This window comes from Chiloscyllium punctatum, chromosome 3 (assembly GCF_047496795.1).
Source record: "Chiloscyllium punctatum isolate Juve2018m chromosome 3, sChiPun1.3, whole genome shotgun sequence".
Classification (NCBI taxonomy): domain Eukaryota; kingdom Metazoa; phylum Chordata; class Chondrichthyes; order Orectolobiformes; family Hemiscylliidae; genus Chiloscyllium; species Chiloscyllium punctatum.
In genome coordinates, this window is record NC_092741.1 from 108,544,957 (window position 1) to 108,569,656 (window position 24,700).

Here is a 24,700-nt window from a genome sequence, read left to right on the forward strand (position 1 = left end):
GAGAGCACTTAAAAAGAGAGAATACTGGGTTGATCAGTGGAAAGCCGACAAAGATCAGTGCTGTACTCTGTCAATAATCCCATTACCAAGAAAACTATGGAGAGAGACTTCTGGGGCACTGTGATGGTAGGTAGGAAGGAGATATGTGTAATGTGTGATGCTATTAATAAATTTATTATCAAGAAAAGTACTAGTATCTAGTTTCAAACTTCACCAGCTCTCTTAGGATGAGAATAACCATCATTACTCTACTGGGGAAAATACAGCAACCAATTACACAGAGCAATATGTCACAAGTAGCAATGAGCTATTGACCAGATAAGCTGTTGTGGCAATATTAGTTAAAAAGTGAATATTAACCAGATCTTTTTCTATTCTTTTTTCAATAGGCTCTTTTCCAATTGCCTGAAAAGAATGGCGGGTGTTGCCCTTGTGGCTTAAATGGTCACATGGTTCGGATCTTGGGATTCAGTCACTTTGGAAATAATGGTACCTTAGGCTGTCCCAGCCAGTTTTGTGATTCAAATAATTTTTTTTCTGCTTAGCATGAGTGATGTTGTCTGATTTTGGTAGGTTTCTGGTAACTCTTTTCTACTCAATTAGACATGATGCTGTTCTGTAATGTATCTCACAAGTATCGGTTCTTTTTTTTTCAACCTCTGTAGTATATGACTGCTGATATCACTATTACATGCTATAGTATTATCTCATTATCATACCAAGTTTCATTAAGCTTCAAAAGGCATAGCTATAGTTTAACAGCTAACCTTAAGTTCAACATATCCATCAGTGCAGCAATTTCACAGCACTCTAATCGAGTATTGGCCTGGACCACATGTTGAAGTTACTCGAGTGGGATTTAAACCCACAACTATGAGTCAAAGCTGAAAGAGTTACATTAACATTCACATGAAAGTCATGAGCCAGGACTGACGCTGACATTTAAACAAAATGCTGCGAATGTGAAATGGCGCAAAGGGTTTCAGTATCTGAAAACATTCAAATAGTTTTAATCACATTATAGAGATCATCCTTGTACAATGTACAACTATTCAATGTTCAGGGTGATGGATGGTTACTAATTTCACAAGTCATGCCCAATCCTGATATATTCAGCAGGAGGGATTTTCATTATAATCGGAAGTGCTCCTTAAACAGAGTAATACTAGGACAGTCAATGGCATGCTTCCTGCTGAATAGGGCTTGTTAAATAATAAATAGATCTAATCAGGCCTAAATGTCTTGTGTTGGAGGTGAAATGCCATTATGGGTTGCTGAGTTACAAAGTGATTTTATTTTTTTTAACCAAGTGGAAAATATTTAAAATTTATATTTATGAAGCTGCATGTTTAGATTACTTACAGTGTGGAAACAGGCCCTTCGGCCCAACAAGTCCACACCGACCCTCTGAAGAGCAACCCACCCAGACCCTTACATTTACTCCTTCACCTAACACTATGGGCAATTTAGCATGGCCAATTTACCTAAGCTGCACATTTTTTGGACAATGGGAGGAAACCCACGCAGACACAGGAAGAATGTGCAAACTCCACACAGACTGTTGCCTGAGGCAGGAATTGAACCCAGGTCCCTGGCGCTGTGAGGCAGCATTGCCACCGTGCCACCCCACAGACCCTTGTTAGCATATATGTATGTGTTTGCTCGAGTATGTATTTAAACTGATAAAATTCTAATAGGACTAGAAAAGACAAGTGTAAGAAGGATGTTCTCCATGACTGGGAAGACTGCAGCAATGAGGAGAAATGTTTTCATTCAGACAGGGGTGAGCCTATGAAATTCTCTGCCTCAGAAAGTGATTGAAGTCAAATTATCAAATGAGGTGTTAGATATAATTCTTAGGGTTCAAGGTATGAGGAAACCAGGAACAGGATACTGAATTGGATGATCAACCATGATCATATTGAATGGCAGAGTAGATTCAAAGGACCTAATGGCTTCCTACTGCTCCGATGCTATGCAAGTGCTAATATATAGAGCCATAGAGTCATAACGCATACAGCACAGAAACAGACCCTTCGGTCCAACTCGTCCATGCCAACCAGATATCCCAACCTAATCTAGTCCCATTTGTCAGCACTTGGCCCATATCCCGCGAAACCTTTCCTATTCATATACCCATCCAGAGGCCTTTAGCAATTGCAATTGTAATTTTAAATTTTGCAATTGTATCAGCCTCCACCACTTCCTCTGGCAGCTCATTCCATACATGCACCACCCTCTGCGTGAAACAGTTGCCCCTTAGGTCTCTTTTATATCTTTCCCCTCTCATATGTGTTTGTGTTTATACTGATACATGTGTCTGTTGCATCTATATGCTAATGCATGTTTGTGTTCCTTTGCTAATGTGTGTGTTTGTGTGCTGAAGGATGTGTATGTTCGCTGATCTATGTGTGTTCTTATATGTATATGCTGATGGGTTTGTGTACTGTTGATATATATATGTCTGCACACATGGGCTGATGAATGTGCTTTTGCATGTGTGCCTATGCATGATTGCATGTTTAGATGCATATGTATGCGTGTTGGTATATGTATGTCATGCTAGTGCACAGTGTGTGCTGATGATTGTGCTTTTCCATTGTAGGGTGGCATAGTGGCTCAAGTGGTTAGCACTGCTACCTCATAGTTCCAGGGATCTTGGTTCAATTCCAGCCTCATTTGACTGTCTTTATGGAATTTGAACATTCTCCCTGTGTCTGTGTGAGTTTCCTCCCACAATCCAAAGGTGCACTGGTTAGATAGATTGACCATGCTAAGCTGTCCATTGTGTTTGGGATGTGAAGGCTAGATGAATTAGTATGGGCAATGGGTTGTAAAGGGGAAAGAGTGGGAGCTGGATCTGTGTGGGATGCTCTTCAGAAGGTGTGCTCTTCACAATGGGCTGAATGGCCTCTGTCTGTACTTTAGGGATTCGATGATGTGTCTGTGTGTTTCTTTGTGTATATTAGTGTGAATTACTCAGTATGTATTTTATGCTGGTTCACAATGCATAGTGATACATGTGTTTGTATATGCTAACATCCATTTTTATGTGTGTGCATAATGATGCATTTCTATCTGTGTAAATCCATATGTGCTTGGTGACAATTATTGTATTTGTATAGCTATGCTTGTTTGTACAGATTCTATTAATGTGAGTGTATCAGTTAATGTGTGGAAGCATCAATACGTGTGTTTGTCTCACTCTATGCTAATGCATACATGTGATGCTGTATGATTGTGCTGATACTGGTGTTCACTAATGGAAGTTCCTGTAGATACAAGTGTGTGTTTATACAGGTTTGCAATAATAAATGCATGCGCTAATACATTTGGATGTCCTGATGCATATGTGCATGTTTGCTTATACATGTGTTAGTCTTTATATTTGTGCACATGTACTCATACATACCTGGGTTTGTGAATGTGTACTTACATATATAAGTGGGTTTGTGTATGTGTGCTCATGTACATAACTGTGTTTGTGCCATGTATGCTTATGCATGTACCTGTGTTTATGAACGTATGCCCATGCATATAACTATATTTACCCTTTGAGCTCTCACATGTATCTGTGTTTATGCATATGTGCACATGCACATAACTATGTTGAGACAGGTGTGCTTGGAAACAAAACTTTGATGATCCATATTTGCTTATGTACCTGTGTTTATATACACATCCTTATATAATAAATGTATGCGCTGATAACGTTTTCGTGTCCTGATGTGTATGTTTTGACTTCATGTGAATGTGTGCTCATGCACATACCTTTGTGACTCTTTTCCTATGCAGGTAACTGTTTGTATGTGTGCAAGTGTGTGAAAGAACATGCTTGGATGTATGCATGCGTGCTCATATACATAACTGTGTTTGTGCATGTGTGCTTATGTATATCTCTGCAAATGTGGCATGCACACAAATACGTTTCTGTTTGTGTGCTTGTGCATTTTCCTATATTTATGCATATTTGTGTGTGCATATAATTTTAATTATTCATGTGTTCTTGTGTATTTGCCTGTGTTAACGTACCTATGCTTATACAAACACCCTTGCTTGTGCCTTTGTGATCATGCAGACATCTGTGTTTATACATTTGTGCTCATGCAGGTGCCCATGTATGCTGGTATATGCACCTGTGTTTATTCATATATGAACAAGAACATAGAACAAAGAAAATTACAGCACAGGAACAGGCCCTTCAGTCTCCAAACCAGCGCCAATCCACATCCTCTGTGGATTTTTCTATGGATCTGTATCCCTCTGCTCTCCCTGCCCATTCATGTATCTGTCTAGATACATCTTAAATTATGCTATCGTGCCTGCCTCTACCACCTCTGCTAGCAATGCGTTCCAGGCACCCACTAACATCAATGCACAAGCACACAAACACAAACATATTTATGTGCACTGTACATTTGCAGGTATATACATAAACACACATACATAAACACAGTAATGTATATGAGCACACATGCATACATCCAAGTATGTTCTTTCACACACTTGCGCACATTCTACCTGCATAAGACAGAGCCACAAAGGTATGTGCATGAGCACATTCACATAAAGTCAATACACATGAATTTGTCTAAAGAACTTTCCACACATATCTCCCTTAAACTTTTCCCCTCTCACCTTGAACTCGTGACCTCTAGTAATTGAGTCTCCCACTATGGGAAAAAAGCTTCTTGCTATCCACCCTCTCTATATCTCTCATCATTTTGTAGATCTCAGTCAGGTCCCCCCTCAACCTCAGTGTTTCTACTGAAAATAATCCTAATCTACTCAACCTCTCTTCATAGCTAGTGTCCTCCATACCAGGCAACATCCTGGTGAACCTCCTCTGCACCCTCTCCAAAGCATTCACATCCTTTTGGTAATGTGGTGAATAAATCTGTATGCAGTGTTCCAAACGTAACCAAACCAAACTTCTATAGAACTGTAACAGAACCTTTTACTCAATATCCCATCCGATGAAGAAAGGCACGCCATCTTGACCATTCTATCGACTTGCATTGCCACCTTCAGGGAACAAAGGACCTGAACACCCAGATCTCTCTGGACATCAATTTTCCCCAGGGCTTTTCCATCTACTGTATAGCTCACTCTTGAATTGGCTCTTCCAAAATACATCACCTTGCATTTGCCTAGATTGAACTCCATCTGCCATTGCTCCACCCAACTCTCCAATCTATCTATATTCTGCTGCATTCACTGACAGTCCCCTTCACTATCTGCTACTCCACCAATCTTAGCGTCAGCTGCAAACTTGCTAATCAGACTACCTATACCTTCCTCCAGATCATTTATGCATATTGCAAACAACCGTGGTCCCAGCACGGATCCCTCTGGAACATCACTGGTCTCAGTTCTCCATTTTGAGAAATTGTCTTTCACTACTACCCTCTGTATCCTGCATACCAAACACCTTCTTCACTATCCTATCTAGCTGCAACTCCACTTTCAAGGAGCTATGAACCTGCACTCCAAGGTCTCTTTGGTCAGTAACACTCCCTAGGACCTTACCATTAAGTGTATAAGTCGATCCAAGATGGAGGACAGGAAAAATGTTTTGCTGTAGATACAGTCACATAGATGGGTTAACTTCAAGAAAGGTAAGAGAGGTAGGCAGGTAGTGCAGGAGTCTTCTGTGGCTATCCCCATTTCAAACAAGTATGCTGTTTTGGAAAATGTAGGGGGTGATGGATTCTCAAGGGACGCAGCACGAACAGCCAAGTTTCTGGTATTGAACTAGCTCTAAAGCAATGAGGGGTACATTGGGTTCCAAGAGATCGATTGTGTTAGGGAACTTTCTAGTCTGAGGTACAGATAGACGTTTCTGTGGCCAGCAGTGAAAAATCAGAATAGTGTGTTGCTTGCCTGGTGCCAGGATCAAGGATCTCTCAGAGAGGGTGCAGAATGTTCTCAAAGGGGAGAGGGACTAGCAGGAGGTCATAGTACACATTGGAACCAAAGTCATAGGAAGGGAAAAAGATGAGATTCTGAAGGGAGATTATAGAGAGTTAGGCAGGAATTTAAGAAGGAGGTCCTCGAGAGTAGTAATATCTGGATTACTCCTGGTGCTACGAGCTAGTGAAGGCAGGAATAGGAGGATAGAGCAGATGAATGCATGGCAGAGGAGCTGGTGTATGGGAGAAGGATTCACATTTCTGGATCATTGGAATCTCTTTTAGGGTAGAAGTGACCTGTACAAGAAGGACGGATTGCACCTAAAGTGGAAGGGGACAAATATGCTGGCAGGGAGATTTGTGAGAGCTGCTCAGGAGGATTTATACTAGTAAGGTGGGTGAGTGAGGAAAGAGGTCAATCTATGACTGGTACAGTTGAGAACAAAAGTGAGTCACACAGTCAGGGCAGGGAGGGACAAGGTAGAGAACAAAGTAGGACTGATAAATTAAATTGCATTATTTCAATGCAAAGGGCAAATAGGGAAGGCAGATGATAGCATCACTTCCTGAAAGAATTCTTTTAAGCTTGTAAGACATGAACTTTCCTGTCCAAAACCCCCTACATTTTCTGAAACAGCATACTTGTTTGAAATGGGGATAGCCGCAGAAGACTCCTGCACTACCTGCCTATCTCTCTTACCTTTCCTGTAGTTAACCCATTTATGTGACTGTATCTACAGCCAAATGTGAATTCATAAATGTGTTTCTGGAAAAGTACAGCAGGTCAGGCAACATCAAAGGAGAAGGAGAATCAACGTTTCGGGCATAAGCCCTTCCTCAGGAATGAGGAGGGTATTCCAAGCAGGCTAAGATAAAAGGTAGGGAGGAGGGACTTGGCGGAGGGGCGTTGGGAATGCGATAGGTGGAAGGAGGTTAAGGTGAGGGTGATAGGCCGGAGAAGGGGTGGGGGCGGAGAGGTCGCGAAGAAGATTGCAGGTCAAAAAGATGGTGCTGAATCTGAGGGTTGGGACTGAGAAAAGGTGGGGGGAGGGGAAATGACGAAGCTGGAGAAATCTGCATTCATCCCTTGTGGTTGGAGAGTTCCTAGGCGGAAGATGGGTCGCTCTTCCTCCAGGCGTTGTGTTGCCATGGTCTGGCGATGGAGGACGCCAAGGACCTGCATGTCCTTGGCGGACTGGGAGGGGGAGTTAAAGTGTTCAGCCACAGGGCGGTTGGGTTGGTTGGTGCGGGTGTCCCAGAGGTGTTCTCTGAAACGTTTGGCAAGTAGGCGGCCTGTCTCCCCAATGTATAGGAGGCCACATCGGGTGCAGCGGATGCAGTAAATGATGTGTGTGGAGGTGTAGGTGAATTTCTGATGGATATTGAAGGATCCCCTGGGGCCTTGGAGGGAAGTGAGGGGGGAGGTGTGGGCGCAAGTTTTGCATTTTTTGCAGTTGCAGGGGAAGGTGCCGGGAGTGGAGGTTCGGTTGGTGGGCGGTGTTGATCTGACAAGGGAGTCATGGAGGGAGTGGTCTTTCCGGAACACTGATAGGGGTGGGGAGGGAAATATATCCTTGGTGGTGGGGTCTGTTTGGAGGTGGCAGAAATGACGAAGGATGATCCGATGTATCTGGAGGTTGGTGGGCTGGTAGGTGAGGACTAGTGGGGTTCTGTCCTGGTGGTGATTGGAGGGGTGGGGTTCAAGGGTGGAGGAGCGGGAAGTGGAGGAGATGCGGTGGAGAGCTTCGTCAACCACGTCTGAAGGGAAATTGTGGTCTTTGAAGAAGGAGGCCTTCTGGGTTGTTCGGTATTGGAATTGGTCCTCCTGGGAGCAGATGCGGCGAAGGCGAAGGAATTGGGAATATGGGATGGCATTTTTACAGGGGGCAGGGTGGGAAGAGGTGTAATCTAGGTAGCTGTGGGAGTCAGTCGCTTTATAGTATACGTCCGTGTTGAGTCGGTCGTCCAAGATAGAGATGGAGAGGTCTAGGACTCTATCTTGGATGACCGACTCAACACGGACATATACTATAAACCGACTGTGTTCCACAGCTACCTAGATTACACCTCTTCCCACCCTGCCCCTGTAAAAACACCATCCCATATTCCCAATTCCTTTGCCTTCACCACATCTGCTCCCAGGAGGACCCAGGAGGCCTAGGAACCCTCCAACCACAAGGGATGAATGCAGATTTCTCCACCTTCCTCATTTCCCCTCCACCCACCTTTTCTCAGTCCCAACCCTCAGACTCAGCACCACCTTCTTGACCTGCAAACTTCTTTCTGACCTCTCCGCCCACACGACCTCTCCGCCCCCACCCCCTCTCCGGCCTATCACCCTCACCTTAACCTCCTTCCACCTATTGCATTCCCAACGCCCCTCCCCCAAGTCCCTCCTCCCTACCTTTTATCTTAGCCTGCTTGGCACACCCTCCTCATTCCTGAGGAAGGGTTCATGCCCGAAATGTCGATTCTCCTTCTCCTTTGATGCTGCCTGACCTGCTGCACTTTTTCAGCAACACATTTTTAAGCTCCGATCTCCAGCACCTGCAGTCCTCACTTTCTCCCAAATGTTAATTTTCCCTCAAACAGATGCTCCAATCTACATTCCCCAACTCCTGCTGAATTTTGCTACAGCTGGCCTTCCCCCAGTTTAGCACTCTTACTTTGGGACCATTCTTGTCTTTGTCCATGAGTATTCTACAACTAATGGAATTGTAATCACTATTCCCAAAGTAATTCCCTGCTGACACTTCAACAACCTGGATGGGGTAATTCCCCAATACCAGGTCCAGTATGGCCCCTTCTGAGTTGGACTATTTACATACTCCTCTATAAATCACTCCTAAATGATCCTTACAAATTCTACTCTATCTAAACCTCTAACACTAAGTGGATCACAGTCAATGTTGCAAAAATTAAAATCTCCCTTCACCACAACCCTAATGCTCTTACATCTTTTCATAATCTGTTTACATATGCTTATGTGCCTATTTGTATTTGTCCCTGTGTTCATTCATGTATCTGTGTTTGTGCATGTGTGCACTTGTATGTATGTGTGTTTGCTCCTGAACATCCCCTCTAATGCTCGCTTGCTTCCAAAAATTCTCCTTCTGTTCCATGTCAGTTAGCTTTAATTTGGCAAGTGGAGTTCTTCAGATGTGTTTGTAACAACTTGGATGGCTTCAAAAAGCTCTGCATTGACTATCCAAAAGTAATGCAATGACTAGACCCAACTCCTACCCCATTGTCTGGCAGGAAGGTCCACTTGATTGCCTATGTGAAGGAAACATGGTCTTTGCAACTTCAGAGAGTTATAGAGTGTTGAGTTCATAGAGGTCCAGGCTGATTCTTTGAAGAGCATCCTACCCAGACCCACCCTTTCCCTGTAACATTGCATTTCCGCTGGCTAATCCACTTCGGCTGCACATCCCTAGACACCTTGGACAATTTAGTCTGACCAATCTCCCTAACCTGCACATTTCTGGCTTGAGAGAGATGGTACTATTCTCATATATTTCCTGCCCTTTTAGATGGAAATGGTTGTGTGCTTGTAAGATGTTAACTAAGGAGACTTTGTGAATTTCTGCAGTGCATCTTCTGAATGGTACACACTGATGTCACTACTCAGTGATGGGGAATATGAGATTAGATTAGAGTCCATACAGTATGGAAACAGGCTGTTTGGCCCAACAAGTCCACATCAACCCTCCGAGGAGTAACCGACCGAGACCCATTCCCTTACCCAATATTTACCCCTGACTTGGCAATTTAGCATGGCCAATTCACCGGACCTGCACATCTTTTGGATTGTTGAAGGAAACTGAAGCACCCGGAGGAAGCCCATGCAGACACTGGGAGAATGTGCAAACTCCACGCAGTCATCTGAGGCGGGAATCAAACCTGGGTCCCTGGCATTGTGAGTCTGCAGTGCTAACCACCGAGGCACCATGCCACCCATTTGTTGATGAGATCCAATTAAGTGGCTGAAGAATAATTTGAACTGAATTGCATGTACAATGCCTATTCACCCCAATAACTGTGCTTCTTGCACCCTGTTTTCCTATTCCATCTTATCTATGGCCAACTGCTGGAAAGTGGGACTACAGTAGATCTCAATGGTTTTTATTGGTGCACACTCGATAGACCAAAGCGTCTGTTCAGTACTGTGTAATTCTATGCTTCAACCATCATTACAATACAAACTTAATCGACTCAACCTGTCCTCCAAATTTAATTCTTGGTATCATTCAGGTCAGTTGCAGCCCTATACCCTCCAAAATATGTCTCTTTCTTCAGAATCACAACTATAGGTAACAGCACAGATAAGGTATAATCAGAGATTCGGCCAGTTGAAACTGGAGGAACAACACAGCATCTTCAGACGAAGCACTTTACAGCCTTCTGGACTTAATATTGAGTACAACATCTTCATATTGTGAACTAGCTCTCATTTCTTCACTTTCTTTTAGCTTTACTTGCTACATTCCCTGTGTCACCATTTCCTCTCTCTTCTCCCCCCATGCCAGTGGAACTGTCTTCTCTTTCACGTTTGGCAGTTTGACACAAATTCCAATCACTTAATTTGAACTATCACCACCTTTTCTTCAACGGCACTCTACTCCCCACCATTGCCACATTCTCCCCCACATTCAGCTATAGGGTAAATGCTGCCACCATCCACACTTCACTTTAGCTCTGATGAAGAGTCATCTAGACTTGAAACATGAGCTTGCTCTCTTTCCATTGATTTTTTTAAGATTACTTACAGTGTGGAAACAGGCCCTTCAGCCCAACAAGTCCACACCGACTTGTGACTATCTGACTCGCTGTGATCTTCAGCATTCGTTGTTTTCAGTATAAGTTCAATTGCCCCCTTGAGTTGGAGACCTTTCAAATTTTCCTTTTATAACTGTCCCTTTGCATTATTCCATGAATCTTCTAGTAAATAAATAGTCAAGCTGACACCCAATGACTTTGCAAGTACCGACAAACTTTGAGGAAAAAGAAAATTGCTGCCATTTTTCTGAATTACCTAAGTGACAAACATGGTCAGTTTCTGATGAGATTTTTTGCAAATGCTGCTGCTGCACAGAACAGATATAATTTTAAATCTCTGAACAGTAATGTCATGTTTCTCTTCACTGGGAACAGACACTTTAACAAGAGCATGATTATAGGTTGATTTTTGTTTTACTGTGTTATTTTGCGTCGTCATTATCAGACAAATAAACAGTTACTTACAGACATTGAGCTGGTCCACTACATAGCTGCACCGATTGCTCAGTCACCTGGAACTCATTTTTTTGGTCCGCATGGCAGCACATAATGCTGTTGTGCATCTTTGAGCAGGCACTGTCTGGGTGAAATTGGCAGATCAATAGAATTAGTAAATTTATGTTTAATACCTGCTGCTTGTTGCTGTTTGCTTTTGATTGCAGAACAAAATGTTGGAAATGTATCACTTACCTGGACCATTGACATCTTCCAGACCCTGTAGTTTGTAGTGCTGTCTTGCTACCTATGTCACCTATGTCACTAGCTCAATCCTATACATGTTCTTTTTCTAAACACATAGCAATCAATCAGTTGGACAGTCTCTGGTTCCTATCAAGGTGTCACTATTTTCCTTGAACTTCATTTAAGAGGTACAGGACCCTTGTTACTTTTAACACCATGACTGAGGGCAGATATTGTCTACTAGGCTATTAATATCGATGCTCAAGCTAATGCTCTTCTATGGCAGCTCATGGAATTTGAGTTCAGTTAATAAATCTATATTTGTAAACTTGGTCTTAGTACTTTTGACTACAAGAGCTATCACTGCTTGCCATAAGACCGGCTAATATCCTTTAGGAAAGGACCTTTATTTGGTCTGGCCAACATGCAATTGCAGAACCAGAGAGGTATGGTTGATCTTTTCAGTACCCTTTGAAATTACCTTTAAGTTCAAGGGCAGCTCAAGGGCAACGAGGGATGGGTAATGATTGCTGATCTACATCTGCAAGTGAATGAAAAAAACAGTAAATGCTGGACTTGCAAGTGAAACCTACATTTATGAAAAACATTTAATTATAATAAAAATATAAAGTCTGAGTGATGTCACTTTGTTTATTGCTGGTAATAATAATTTACCACTGGATCCATGCGTTGTGGTGTGCATAGAAAAAGATCACCAGTAAAACATGTCAATCAGCAGTTATCCAAGAATTGTACAGGCTTGCATCGAAGGCAGGGCTGCTGTTTGAGGCAAGCAATGGCCGACAAGAAAAATGACACTTGAGTGATTTGGAAATGATTGTAATGCTCTAACTGTAAGAATGAAAATATAACATTATCTCATTGCTAATGCACCTTAAAGTAGTGTGCAACCATTCTAAAGAGATTATTAAAAGCTAAGTGGATATACATAAACATGCACTGTGATTTTCTTAATGTAGCATCATGATAAATGTTCAGCATAGATTCATTTGTGAATACATATTGAGCTGTGACTATGTATGTGGAACAGGCAATATACGCGAATTGCCAGTAGCTTCAATGAATTAGAGAACCTATCCAAGTAAGTAACTCTATAAATAGGACAATAATCCTGTTGTTGGAAGTTATTTAACATCATGGGCTCACATACATTACCATGAACACAATGAGGTCAGATTTTCTACTGATCTTTACATATTATTCTACATTCAGTGCTTTCTCTGCAATACTGGATAGATCAATCGCAAAAGTTGCAGATCTTTCTCTTGCTCTCTATATTGATCAAAATGGCATGGCCTGATTACAATAATTCTACTTAAATTGTCAGATTATGTCATTATTTAAAAAATGCAAAATCTTTCATGTCAAATATTAATTTGACTTGCTTTGAAGCAATATTTGTTAAGGCTTGAATGCTAAATGCATTTAAATATATTGCTGCATGCAATGTTTCTTGCCTAAGTGTGTACTTTATGCACACATGTTAACATTGAATCACTTTGAAATGCAAAGTGTTTCACTTAAGTTTATTTAGCAGCATCTTTGCTCTATCATCATGGCCGGTGTTTGTTACTTCTATGGTTGAACTATTGAACGGTACAAGGCTTTTAATTTGAGTCATAAATTTAGGTCATGTGTCTTTCACTCAATTATGCAGGGTTACTCATATAAGTCACCAGCTCATTTATTAAACTTTATTCCTAATAGTTAGAACAATATTTTTAATACAATCTGTCATTAGAATGCATCTGGTACACATTGTTACAATTGTATAAGCAATTGACTGGGGTGATGGCAGCATAGTGGTGCAGTGTGAACAGTTTTGAAATCCATTAGTCCAGTAATCTAGGTGCTCAGTTTTTAATACTGTGAGGGCATGGGTTCAAATCCTACCATGGCAGCTGGTATAATTAATAAAGTTAGCTTCAGTAAATGGTTACTAGTTCTGGTAAAATCTCATGTGGTTCACAAATGTCCTGGAGGGATTCAAATCTGCCATTCTTCCCTGAACTAGTCAACATATGCAGTGAGACCCAGAGCAATGTGGTTAACTCTGAAATGGCTGAACAAGTCACTTAGTTGAAAAGCAGTTGAGGATAGGCAATAAATACTCAGATCAAGTGATGCTCACACAACATGAAAGAGTAAAAAAAAAATCAGGGATCATAAAAGCATTTCAAAACCATTACTTTTAATTTATATTTTAACATAGAAATGAATGGTTATGCTTAGATTGCAACAGAAGCTAAAGTACGATTAAACGAAATATACAAAAAATATACATTGTTTAAAATAATGTAAAATTATTCTCAATGTGATGGAGAAATTTGACATTCCACATGCATGAAATAAGCTTTCCAGTGCCAAAGAGGTTGTGTAATGCTTGTTATGCAGTCAGTATACCAGTAGAGACCCTGTTACACCTCATTTATCAAGGTATACGTTTCGAAGGGAAGATATCATAAGGCTAACAGGATAGAAGTTTCTGTCACATTGATTGTAAGATGTGGCTTCTTCTGGAGCAATGCAGAATCACTGAAGACAAACTTTGAATTTCTGCATTATTCTGGGTAAGTGGGGACTTTGGAAACTGCTATCCATGGTGAAGTGTGATAGTTTTGTGCCATTATTCATACAAAATCTAGGCCATGTATGAAATGTTTCTCTGTCTTAACTACTACACATAGAGAATAAGATCAATTCTACCAAACACAGTAAACATCACCTGCTTTTGGCAACAAAGTGTCTGTATCTCAGCAGTGGAAAAAATGCATCAGCCAACAAGGCATTTTAATCTCTTTAATTCTGGAAAGCTAATGTACGAGCAATGATTGATTGGAAGTTTGTGACGTGCATGTGAGAGAATGAGAGGAGATATAAACTGGCTCAAAAAAGGGAGATCAGTCTTTATCAGTCTTTGATGACCTTCAATTTAAGGAAGAGATACACAACTGAAACGGTTTCATTCCTTAGCAAGTGCTAAGGTGCAGTCATGAATAAATATTCTCAGTGGGAGTATAATGTAAAGCTATCCTACTGAGGGAGCCTTAACATCACAAGAACTAGGGGAAAATCTCCCACATGAACTTTTGAGGGCAGTTGGGGATGGGTGATAAATAGGGCTGTCAGCATCACCCAATTCCTAAAAATAAATTTAAAAGTAAATTCTTGTGATTTTGTAAGTAGGTCATTAATTATGAGATGAAAACATGTCCTCGTCTTGTATTCATTGGAAGATAAATTTCTTCACCGCATTACTACAATATGACCCTCTTATTAGTTCATGGAATGTAAAAACTTCACCAAAGGAAAAACAAATGGTAGATGCCAAGAGGTAATATTAAGTTTTCCCTCAGCAGAGTTTGAAACAGAATTTGTTGTCAGCTACTAAGATTTCCCTAACTCTTATTTGTCTGCTTTCATAGAACAGTTTCTATAGCATATGTTAAAAATACAGAGCAGAATTAGGATGAGAAGCACCTTTTTGTTCCTGGATTTAAAGGTCAATCTGGTTATTTTTGGAGAAAGCTTAAAGAGATATTAAATGGACACTGCCAATAAGAATCATCCACTCGAAAGTATGGATTTAGCGTACAGTTTTGGTCTTAATTTCTGACTGTTGCGATGCATCTTTAAACAGTGCAATTTAAACTACAATTCACAATGAGAAAGGATATACTACATAATCCCATGTGTTAATGGACTCCAAGCCAAGGTGAGGTGAACTAAAACAGATTGCTTTTCCAAATGGAGATCTTATTGACATTCTCAGTATCATAACTATCATCCAACATCCAAGTATCATGGATGTCCTCTATTTATATGTGATCAATGTCAATTTATGCCTACTACCTGTTTCTCTTAACTTTGACAATGCCATTAACAATGTTAACAATCTGATTGTCAGTAAATTAGTACCATGAGTCTTATACAGAGCACAGCAGCAGTGTTGCAACTTAGACATGTCTACAAAGCCACCATTTTCTATTGTATCCAAATAGTTTTATCTTTAAAATAATAACTCATATTTCTATCAATCATTGCTATATCATTGGTTTAGGTACTAAACAGAAGAATGTAACACTAATTATTGTGATAGAACTTGACTGGAGGTGCTAAACCAAGGACCTTTATCTTTAGTGTGAAATACTCATCGGACACATATTTTTGTGGGGCTGTTTAATAACGTCATGACTGATTTGATAGCTTCACATTCCCACCTACCCTTGATAGCCTTTCATTCCCCTCACTTAATCAGAATCTATTTGCCTCTGCCTTAAAAATATTTAATGACTTTGCTTCCACCACATTTTCAGGAAGAGACTTTCAAGGACTCATGACCTTCTGATAGAAAAGTTGTGCTTCATCTCTATTTAAACATCCTCTCCACATCCAACCTGTCAAGGCCCCTCCAGATTTCATATATTTCTATAAGTCATATTTTACTCTTTTGTCCACTGATGAGGTTTTTACATTCCAGTTCCATCTCCAGTGGATGGAAGCTCAGCATGTACAACCTTTCCTCAAAAGGTAACATTCTCATTTCAGTCTGGTAATCTTTCCCTGAACATCTTCTAATACATTTACATTCCCTTCTTAAACAAACTAATATTCTATATAGGTCTCCAGATGTGGACTCACCAATGCTCTGTAGAATGAGAACTAATAATCTCCCCATTTTTGTATTCAGTTGTTCTCACAATAAACAATAACTTTCTATTACCTTTCCTAATTTCTTGCTGTAACTGCATATTAATCCTTTGTGATTCATCCCCGATGACATCAAGAAGCATTTGCATCTCAGATGCTCTATTCATTATTTTTGCCGAAATGAGGAAAGTCACATCTTTTTTCACTTGAAACTCCATTTGTGACATCGTTGCTCACTTACTTAACCTATCTTTATAACCCTTATTTCCTCTTCAAAACTTACATTACTACCTATCTTTGTGTTATCATCAAATTTCACAACCAGAGGTTCAGTCTTTTAACTCAACTTATTTATATAAATTGTAAACATTTGAGGCACAAGTATTAATCCCCCATGGCACACCACTTGTTGAATTTTGCCAACTAATAAGAAGACCCACTTATGCCTTTCGATGTTTCCCGTTAGCTAGCCAATTTTCTATCCTTGCTAACATCTTGCCCTACACCATAAAAGAATCCCACTAAATGTATTAAATATGATTCCCCTTTATCAGAGCCATGTTGACTCTGCCAGATGACATTTAATTTTTCAAAATATCCTGTTACAATGTCTTTAACAACAGCTTTTAACATTTTCTATTTGGTAGATGTTAAGCAAATTCACCTGTCGTTTCCACCTTTTTGAAAATTAAGTTATATTTGGGATCCCTATTCTAACAAAACTTAAAATTTCTCCACATGCCATTTTACTGTATGATTGTATGTAATTTTAAAAAATTAAAGCTAACACATTAATTATCTCAATGGCCACTTTTAAAAAGACTGTTGTATGATGTCGATCAGAACCTGAAGACTTGTCAACCAAAGCACCAATGATTTTCAGTACTAATTTGTTACTGATTACAAAGTTCGTAAGTTCCTTCCATCTTTCTGCTTCCTGGTTTACCACTATTTCTGGGATGTTACTTACATCCTCTACAGTGAAGACTGATGTAAAATCCTCTTCAATTAATCTGCCATCTCCTCATTTTTCATTAGTAATTTCCCAAACAGATTTTCAATTGGACCAATGTCCATTTTTTCATGGAATCATATAACTATACAATATAGAAGGAGACCATTTGACTCATCATGTCTGTGGCACAGTGGTTAGCACTGCTGCCTCCCAGCTCCAGAGACCTGGGTTCAATTCCTGCTTCAGACAACTCTCTGTGTGGAGTTTGCACATTCTCCCCATGACTGTGTGGGTTTCCTCCGTGTGCTCTGGTTTTCTCCCACAATCCAAAAATGTGCAGGTTAGGTGGATTGGCCACACTAAATTGCCCGTAGTGTTAGGTGAAGGGGTAAATGTAGGGGCGGATTGTGCTTTGGTGGGTCGGTGTGGACTTGTTGGGACTGTTTCCACACTGTAAATAATCTAATCTAACCCAGAAGGAACAATACATCTAGTCTCTGACTTCAATACTTTCAAATATATATGCAAACTCTTTTGAAATAACCTATGGAATCCACATTCAACATTGCCAGGCAACATATTTCAAATCCAAACTCTCCCAGTAAAGAAGTATCTCCTCATCACTCTCCTAGCTCCAGTATTAGCAATCTTAATATTGTGACCTTGTTTATAATATACCAAATGCTTTCATTTTTAAATATTTGTAGAAACTCTTACTATATGCTTCCACGTTTCTAGCAAGCTTTCTTTCCTACTTTAAATTTTTCTCTATGTTTATTGTTTCTTTTTCTTTGCTTATTTTTATACTTTGTCAAATCTTTTAACTGCCATCCATACAGGGTGGCATGGTGGCTCAGTGGTTAGCACTGCAGCCTCACAGCACCAGGGACCTGGGTTTAATTCCTGCCTCAGGCAACTGTCTGTGTGGAGTTTGCACATTCTCTCCGAGTCTGCATGGGTTTCGTCTGGGTGCTCCGGATTCCTCCTGCAGGTTTGGTGAATTGACTGGGCTAAATTGCTCATAGTGTTAGGGGAATGGGTCTGGGTGGGTTGCTCTTCAGAGTGTTGGTGTGGACTTGATGGGCCTAAGGGCTTGTTTCCACACAGTAAGGAATCTAATCTTAAATGGATTCATTTTTATTTGAGTTTGATAGTACCTTCAATATTTTCTATTTGATTTGATTTATTTTTGTCAAATGTACGAAATACAGTGAAAAGTATTGTTTTGAAGCTATATAGACAAATCTTACCTTACGTAAGTACAATAGGGTAATAGAACAGAATGCAGGGAATGTTACAGCTCTAAAAAATGTGCAGAGAAAGATCAACTCCAAAATATGAGAGGTCCATTCAAAAGTTTGATGACAGTGGGGAAGAAGCTATTTCTGAATCTGTTGGTACGTGTTCTCAAACTTTTGTATCATCTGCCCAAAAAGAATATAACCTGGGGTGGGAGCAATCTTTGATTATGTTGGCTGATTTCCTGAGGCAGCAGGAAGTACAGAAGAAGTCAATAGATAGAAGGCTGGTTTGTTTGATGGACTAAGTTACATTCACAAGTCTCTATGATTTCTTGCAGTTTAAGGCAGAATTGTGGCCATACTAGGCTGTGATGCATCTGGATAGGATGCTTTCTCTGGTGTATCCATAAAAAATTGCTAAATGTCATTATGGAATTTCCTTAGCCTTCTGAGGAAATAAAGGTTGGTGTGCTTTCTTGACTGTAGCATCAATGTGTATGGACCAGGACAGATTATCAGTGATAGGTACTCCTAGAAACTTGAGACTTTTGACCATCTCCACCTCAGCACCATTGATACAGATTGGGACATGTCCTCCACTCTGCTTTCTGAAGTCAATGACTGGCTCCACCATTTTGCTGACATCAACGGAGCGATTCTTGTCTTTCTTTACACCATGCCACTAAGGTTTCTATGTACTCTGTCTCATGGTTGTTTACAATCCTATCCACTATGATGGTGTTATCAACAAACCTGTAAATTGTAGAGCAGAGTTATGGCAGAATTTGGCTACATAGTCACGACTGTATAAGGAGTGTAGCAAGGGGCAGAGTATTCAGCCTTGCGGGCACTGGGGTTTAGGATTAAAGTGGAGGAAGTGTTGTTGCCTATTTTACTATTTGCAGTCTGTGGGTCAGGAAGTCTAGTATCCAGTTGCAGCAGGGAAAGCACAGTCCTGGGCCTCATAGTTTGGAGATGAGTTTGGTTGGAAATATCATGTTGAAAGCAGTGCTAAAGTCAATAAATAGGACTCTGAAATAGGCGTCCTTATTATCCAAACGTTCCAAGGGTGAATATAGGGCCAGAGAGATGATGTCTGCTGTCGGCTTGTTGCAATGGTAGGTGAAGTTATTTTGGTTAACCACAGATGGTGAGACCCCACCTTAGAATTTTTCTTTCTTGTTGGAAAGTACTTATGTGGCAAATTTGCAAATATCCCCTTAACTGTTTGCCACTGTATCTCTATTGAACTGCCCATTCATTTACTTTTCCAGTTCATTTTAGTTAACTCTGCTTTTACACTCATTATTACTCTTAGGAGGACTACAGATGCTGGAAATCAGGGTCGAGAGTGTGGAGCTGGAAAAGCACAACAGGTCGGGCAGCATTAGAGGAGCAGTAGAATTGACATTTCAGGCATAAGCCCTTCATTAGGGATCCAAACTTGCTTGAAACGTCGATTCTCTTGCTCCTCGGATACTGCCTAACCTGCTGTGCTTTTCCAGCACCACACTCCCGGCTTAAGACTCAGGTTTACTATGTTTGTTTTTGATCCACTGTTCTCTCCCTCAAGCTGAATGGAAAATTCAATCATATACTGATTGCTACTACTGCATGCCTATACCATGAGGTCATTAATTAATCTTATGTCCTTGCACAATGCTAGGTATCTAATACCTCTAGAGTGTCCTGCTCATAGAAACTGTGCTGAAGACATTCTATGAAGTTTTCACTGAATCTATTTCTGCCCATCTGATTTTTCCAGTCTTGAGATAATTTAAAATCCCCATTATTGATGTAGCTTTCTGCGAGGTGCCTATTATTTCTTTCTTTAAAATCTATCCTACTCCATGGTCACCTCCTCAGCAGCTGGTCAACGTTTTCCCAAATGCAATCCTATCACAAATGCTCCTAGAGTGACACCAGCAACAGTTGTATTGGATACTGTAGCTCTTCCATTGGGTCATTGAGTAAATTTCACTGCCTGGTTCGAAAATCAGCCTGGGAGATCTCACGTTAGACCCTGTCCTCGCAGTTTTCTCTGATCTAACCTGGGAACATTGTGTCTAGAGCAATTGACCTGAATGCAATTGATTAATAATAAAAAAAACGTATATTTTTGAGTCATCGCGACAGAGGTTTATGTGTCTTTGGTAATCTCAGGTTTCATCAGGAGATATATGAGCACTCCAGGCTGTGAGAAAACAGAGATCGATTAATCAGTGAAAGGGTGATCAGTCCTTATAAAGATTACTGCTCCTTATTCCTCTTGAATGGTGAATGAGAAAAACCCTCTTTCCTTCTGACAGATAGGTGGTTCATAAGGGAAGGAGACATTATGTTTTTGTGATTCACTAGGAGCTGCTTAACTGAGCTCATTATAGTACTGCAGCTGCTTGATTTTGGTGTAGATTCATGTGCAAGTAGGTAATTCAGCTGTCTTTAATTTTCACAGCATAAAGAATGTTTTTACATGTCCAAGAAAGGAACTATCATATTTGCTGCCTAAAAATGACTTAGGCCTTCATTAACACACTTAGGATTCTAAGTCCTCATCTCTCATTTCTTGCAGTGACAGATAATTGGTGTCTCATTCCTCATAATAGATGTACCTGTGACATATAATACATACTACAGAGGGACTTTTAATGTTATTCTCAATGTGACCATCTCGCTTTTCCTTTTCCAATGAAAAGGCACACTTTAAAAGAGAGAAAGTGCAGCAAGAAGGGCACATGGTAAAATTAAACATTTGCAATTCTCCCCATACTTCAAGAGCAATGACACAACTCTCACAATTAATAAGCACAGTTTGCAAAGACAGCCATCATTTTTCTGTTCGAGAAGTAGGTACAAAGATGTTGATGATGTCATATGAAAGCCCTTGACTGTACTCCACGAGGGTGAGGCTATTTGATAAATAGTTTGCCAAGATGGATGTGTGACATCTGGTTGAACAGCCACAGCTCCAACAGATTGATTTAATGATTGAGATCTGTCAATTCTCAACAAGTGATCTTTATCGTTGAAGGGCAACTAAAAACTTTAAGCAATATTCACTCTTAACCTCAAAGTACAGTCAAGCATCTGTTTATGTAAATGAAATTTTCTGCTAATCAAGAAGGTCACAGTTTCCTAGTCATCATTTTCTAGATGCAGAATACAACAAATCAACTCTCCAACAAATCACCTGCCAGTTTTCGTTTGAGCTCAGTAATTTATACTTTCTCATAATTAAAACACTTTCAAATGTTTCTAAAGGTTGCAGATGGCTATGGAAAACATTACTTATCATCAGGTTCATTTGCCAACTTTTGTTAGCGCAACACTGTTGACAATCCTTCATTGTCAGACTTGAAATCTGCTTATAATTAGATGGTTATGTCCTCAACATTTCGGGCAATCATATGATCCCATTCCTTTCATATCCCCTTGACACTATATTGAGAACAATTTACCAATACACCCTGGGGAATAGTATTGAAATATAAGAATCAGTGATTTTCCAAAATGACCTGCAGTCTTTTACGAAAGAAAACAGTCGAGGTCTCGGCTCCAGGATCAGCATGGAGTCTTCAGCAAGAATTTTTCTACCATAACACAGTTTTGACACTGGGACCCATTGTGCATTCCACGACAATTTCCTCAAGGCATGGAATTTCTGGAAATCAGCACCTGACACAAGGGTGGCTTGGTGGCTACTTTGATGAAACTGATAAACTCCCAATGAGACAGTGACCATTCAGGATGTCAGCAAATTTCTTGCAACATGGTAAAATGGTCATCCATCAGATAATTAATTGTCTTGATTGGTTTCCTTTCACTACACTGAGTGAAGCTGGTACTTTCTCATCACAGTCGAGGGTTAGGGAGAGCAAAGAACAGAGTTCTTGGGCATGCTTATTTTCTTTATAACAGTTTATACATTCAGGACAAAGCACCTGGAGAATGTTTTTTGCCCAAAAATGTGCAGATCAGGTGAATTGGCCATGCTAAATTGCCCATAGTGTGAGGTGCATTAGTCAGAGGGAAGTGGATCCGGGTGGGTTACTCTTCAGAGGGTCGGTGTGGACTGCTTGGGCCGAAGGGCCTGTTTCCACACTGTAGGGAATCTAATCTAATCTAATCATCTGGTGACAGAAATAGAATGAATTTTTGTCCTGATGCCATACATTCCATTTTCCTGTCTTTCCCTCTTGAAAGAATGATTAAAATCCCAGAAATGGAGGCACTTTGACATAGAAGAGGCTGTTTGGTCCATCAGGTTCCTGCTAACAATTTGCAATGCAAACCATGCTGTCTCATCTCGTTCTATACCCATTGTCCCATGAGTTTATTTCCCTCATGTGCCCATCCAATTTCCTTTTGAAATCATTACCTGTCTGCTTTGTCAACAAACCTCTACAGGTCATTGGCACTTCCTAAATAAAAATATTTATTCTTTAGTTGCTCCTGTGTCACTTCCCCAATTCTGTTACCTTGAGGTCTGTGGCATGAAAGGTGCAGAACTAGAAAATGATGGCCTACTCCAGGTCTTGAACTGACAGTACTGAGGGAATGGAAGTCCCAGCTTTCAGATGAGATGCTGAACTGAGGATCCAATCATCTGTTGGTGGTGTGGTGGCTAATATGAGAATGTCGAGTGATAGGGAGAGCAGAGAGCAGGAGGTCTCAGGCATGCTTATTTTCTTTATAGCAGTTTATACAATCAGGACAAAGGGCCTGGAGATTTTTTTTTGTGCAATAACAAGTGACCCTGCCAGTTCTGAGTCTAAATGCATGAGGAACTCCTTTACAAGACAAGAGTTGGACTTACATGTTGGGTCAGTACTCATATTTAGTCAATATGGTGAAAGCATCTTTAAGTTATGTATGAATACAGACATTAGGAGCATGAATAGACCACATAGCTCCTGAAGCCTGCTGCACCATTTGGCAAGATCACAGCTAATTTGGTTATTCCTGCCTACCCTGATAACTTTTTAACACCTTTCTTACCAAAACTCCATCTACCTCTGTTTTGAAAATGTTCAAAGACTCTCCATCTGCTATCTTTTCAGGAAGAGAGTTGCAAAGACCCATAATCTTCTGGGAGAAAAGAAAATCTTTCATCCCTCTCTGAAATGGAAAAAAATGGAAAGAGACTCACTGAGATCCTTGTAGCGGGAGGAGGAGAGCTTCTTCAAGGTAGGTTTTGCAGTAAGGTTATAATCAACTAGGAGAAAGTGAGGACTGCTGATGCTGGAGATCAGAGTCAAAGAATGTGGTGCTGGAAAAGCACAGCTGATCCGGCAGCATCCGAAGAGCAGAAGAGTCGATGTTTTGAGCTCTTCATCACATGCTGCCTGAAATGGAAAACCCCTAATTTTTGAACGGTGACCTCTAATTCTTGATTCTTCCATTAAAGGTACCATATTTTCCATATCTACTCTCATCATTTCAACACCCTGCAGTTGCAGTCATCTATGGTGGTGTGGTGGCTAATATGAGAATGTCAAGTCACTTCTTACGCTTCTAAATCCAATGAATAGAACCATAGCCTGTGCAACATTTCTTCAGAAGGCAACCTGCCCATTCCAGGTATAAACCTGACAAACATTCTTATTAACTCACTGGTATGAACAATAGGAAACAGATACTGCAATAAATTAGGATATCATCTCCCACCTTAAAGGCTGTCTGCATGGGATTTACTGGCCATGTTATATAAGAGCACTTCTCAACTGCTTTCAAACTGGTCAGACCTTTACCTGGAGCTTCGTAACAGCAACAAGTACCCTTGTGGAAAACACAAATTGCTGAATCATATTCACTTCTAAACTCACTGATAGCGCAAAACTCTAAGATAGTCGAAATTATGACTAGACGTTTAAATATGCATTTCTAAATGTTTAATCTAACTTTTTCTTCCATATGTTGACCAGCCTGCATCAGCATATGCTTCAGTCATCTGTCTTCAGGTTTCATGTCTCATTAACCTTATTGAATTCTTTGAAGATGTGGAAAAAAACACATTGATGAAGGTAGAACAGTGAATGTGGTATACATGGTTTTAGGAGGTGTTTGATCAGGTAGGCTCACTCAGAAAGTAAGGAGGTAAGGGATTCAGAGAAACCTGGCTGTCTGGATACAGAATTGGCTGGCCTATAGAAGACAGAGGGTGGTGGTAGATGGAAAGTATTCAGTCTGGAGCTCGGTGACCAGTAGTGTTCTGCAGGGATCAGTTCTAGAATTTCTGTTCTTCGTGATTGTTATAAATGATTTGGATGATGAAGTGGAAGGGTGGGTTAGTAAGTTTGCTGATGACACGAGGGTGGTTGAATGGTAGATAGCGTGGAGAGCTGTTATAGGTTGCAACGGGACATTGACAGGATGCAGAACTGGACTGAGAAGTGGCAGATGGAGGTCAACCTGGAAAAGTGTGAAGTGATTCACTTTGGAAGGTTGAATGTGAATGCAAA

The 24,700-nt window shown here is 40.5% G+C and overlaps 1 protein-coding gene and 1 long non-coding RNA gene across 3 annotated transcripts in view; one reads left to right on the forward strand and one right to left on the reverse strand.

Moving 5' to 3' along the window:
- The window catches only part of adgrb3 (adhesion G protein-coupled receptor B3), an 838,641-nt gene extending 827,370 nt beyond the window's left edge, over nucleotides 1-11,271 (reverse strand). Inside the window, exon 1 of the mRNA XM_072558131.1 lies at nucleotides 11,157-11,271. Within this exon, the coding sequence (XP_072414232.1) occupies nucleotides 11,157-11,162 (6 nt within the window). The 5' untranslated portion in view covers nucleotides 11,163-11,271. The remainder of the gene's footprint in view (nucleotides 1-11,156) is intronic.
- The window catches only part of LOC140463843 (uncharacterized), a 30,537-nt gene extending 7,112 nt beyond the window's left edge, over nucleotides 1-23,425 (forward strand). Inside the window, exons 2-3 of one of the 2 annotated variants that reach the window (XR_011954788.1) lie at nucleotides 390-489; nucleotides 23,300-23,425. This is a non-coding gene — a long non-coding RNA (uncharacterized lncRNA). Of the gene's footprint in view, nucleotides 1-389; nucleotides 3,712-23,299 lie in introns of those variants that run through there. The other variant, XR_011954787.1, reaches the window with a different exon arrangement.
- The last annotated feature ends 1,275 nt before the right edge of the window (nucleotides 23,426-24,700 follow it).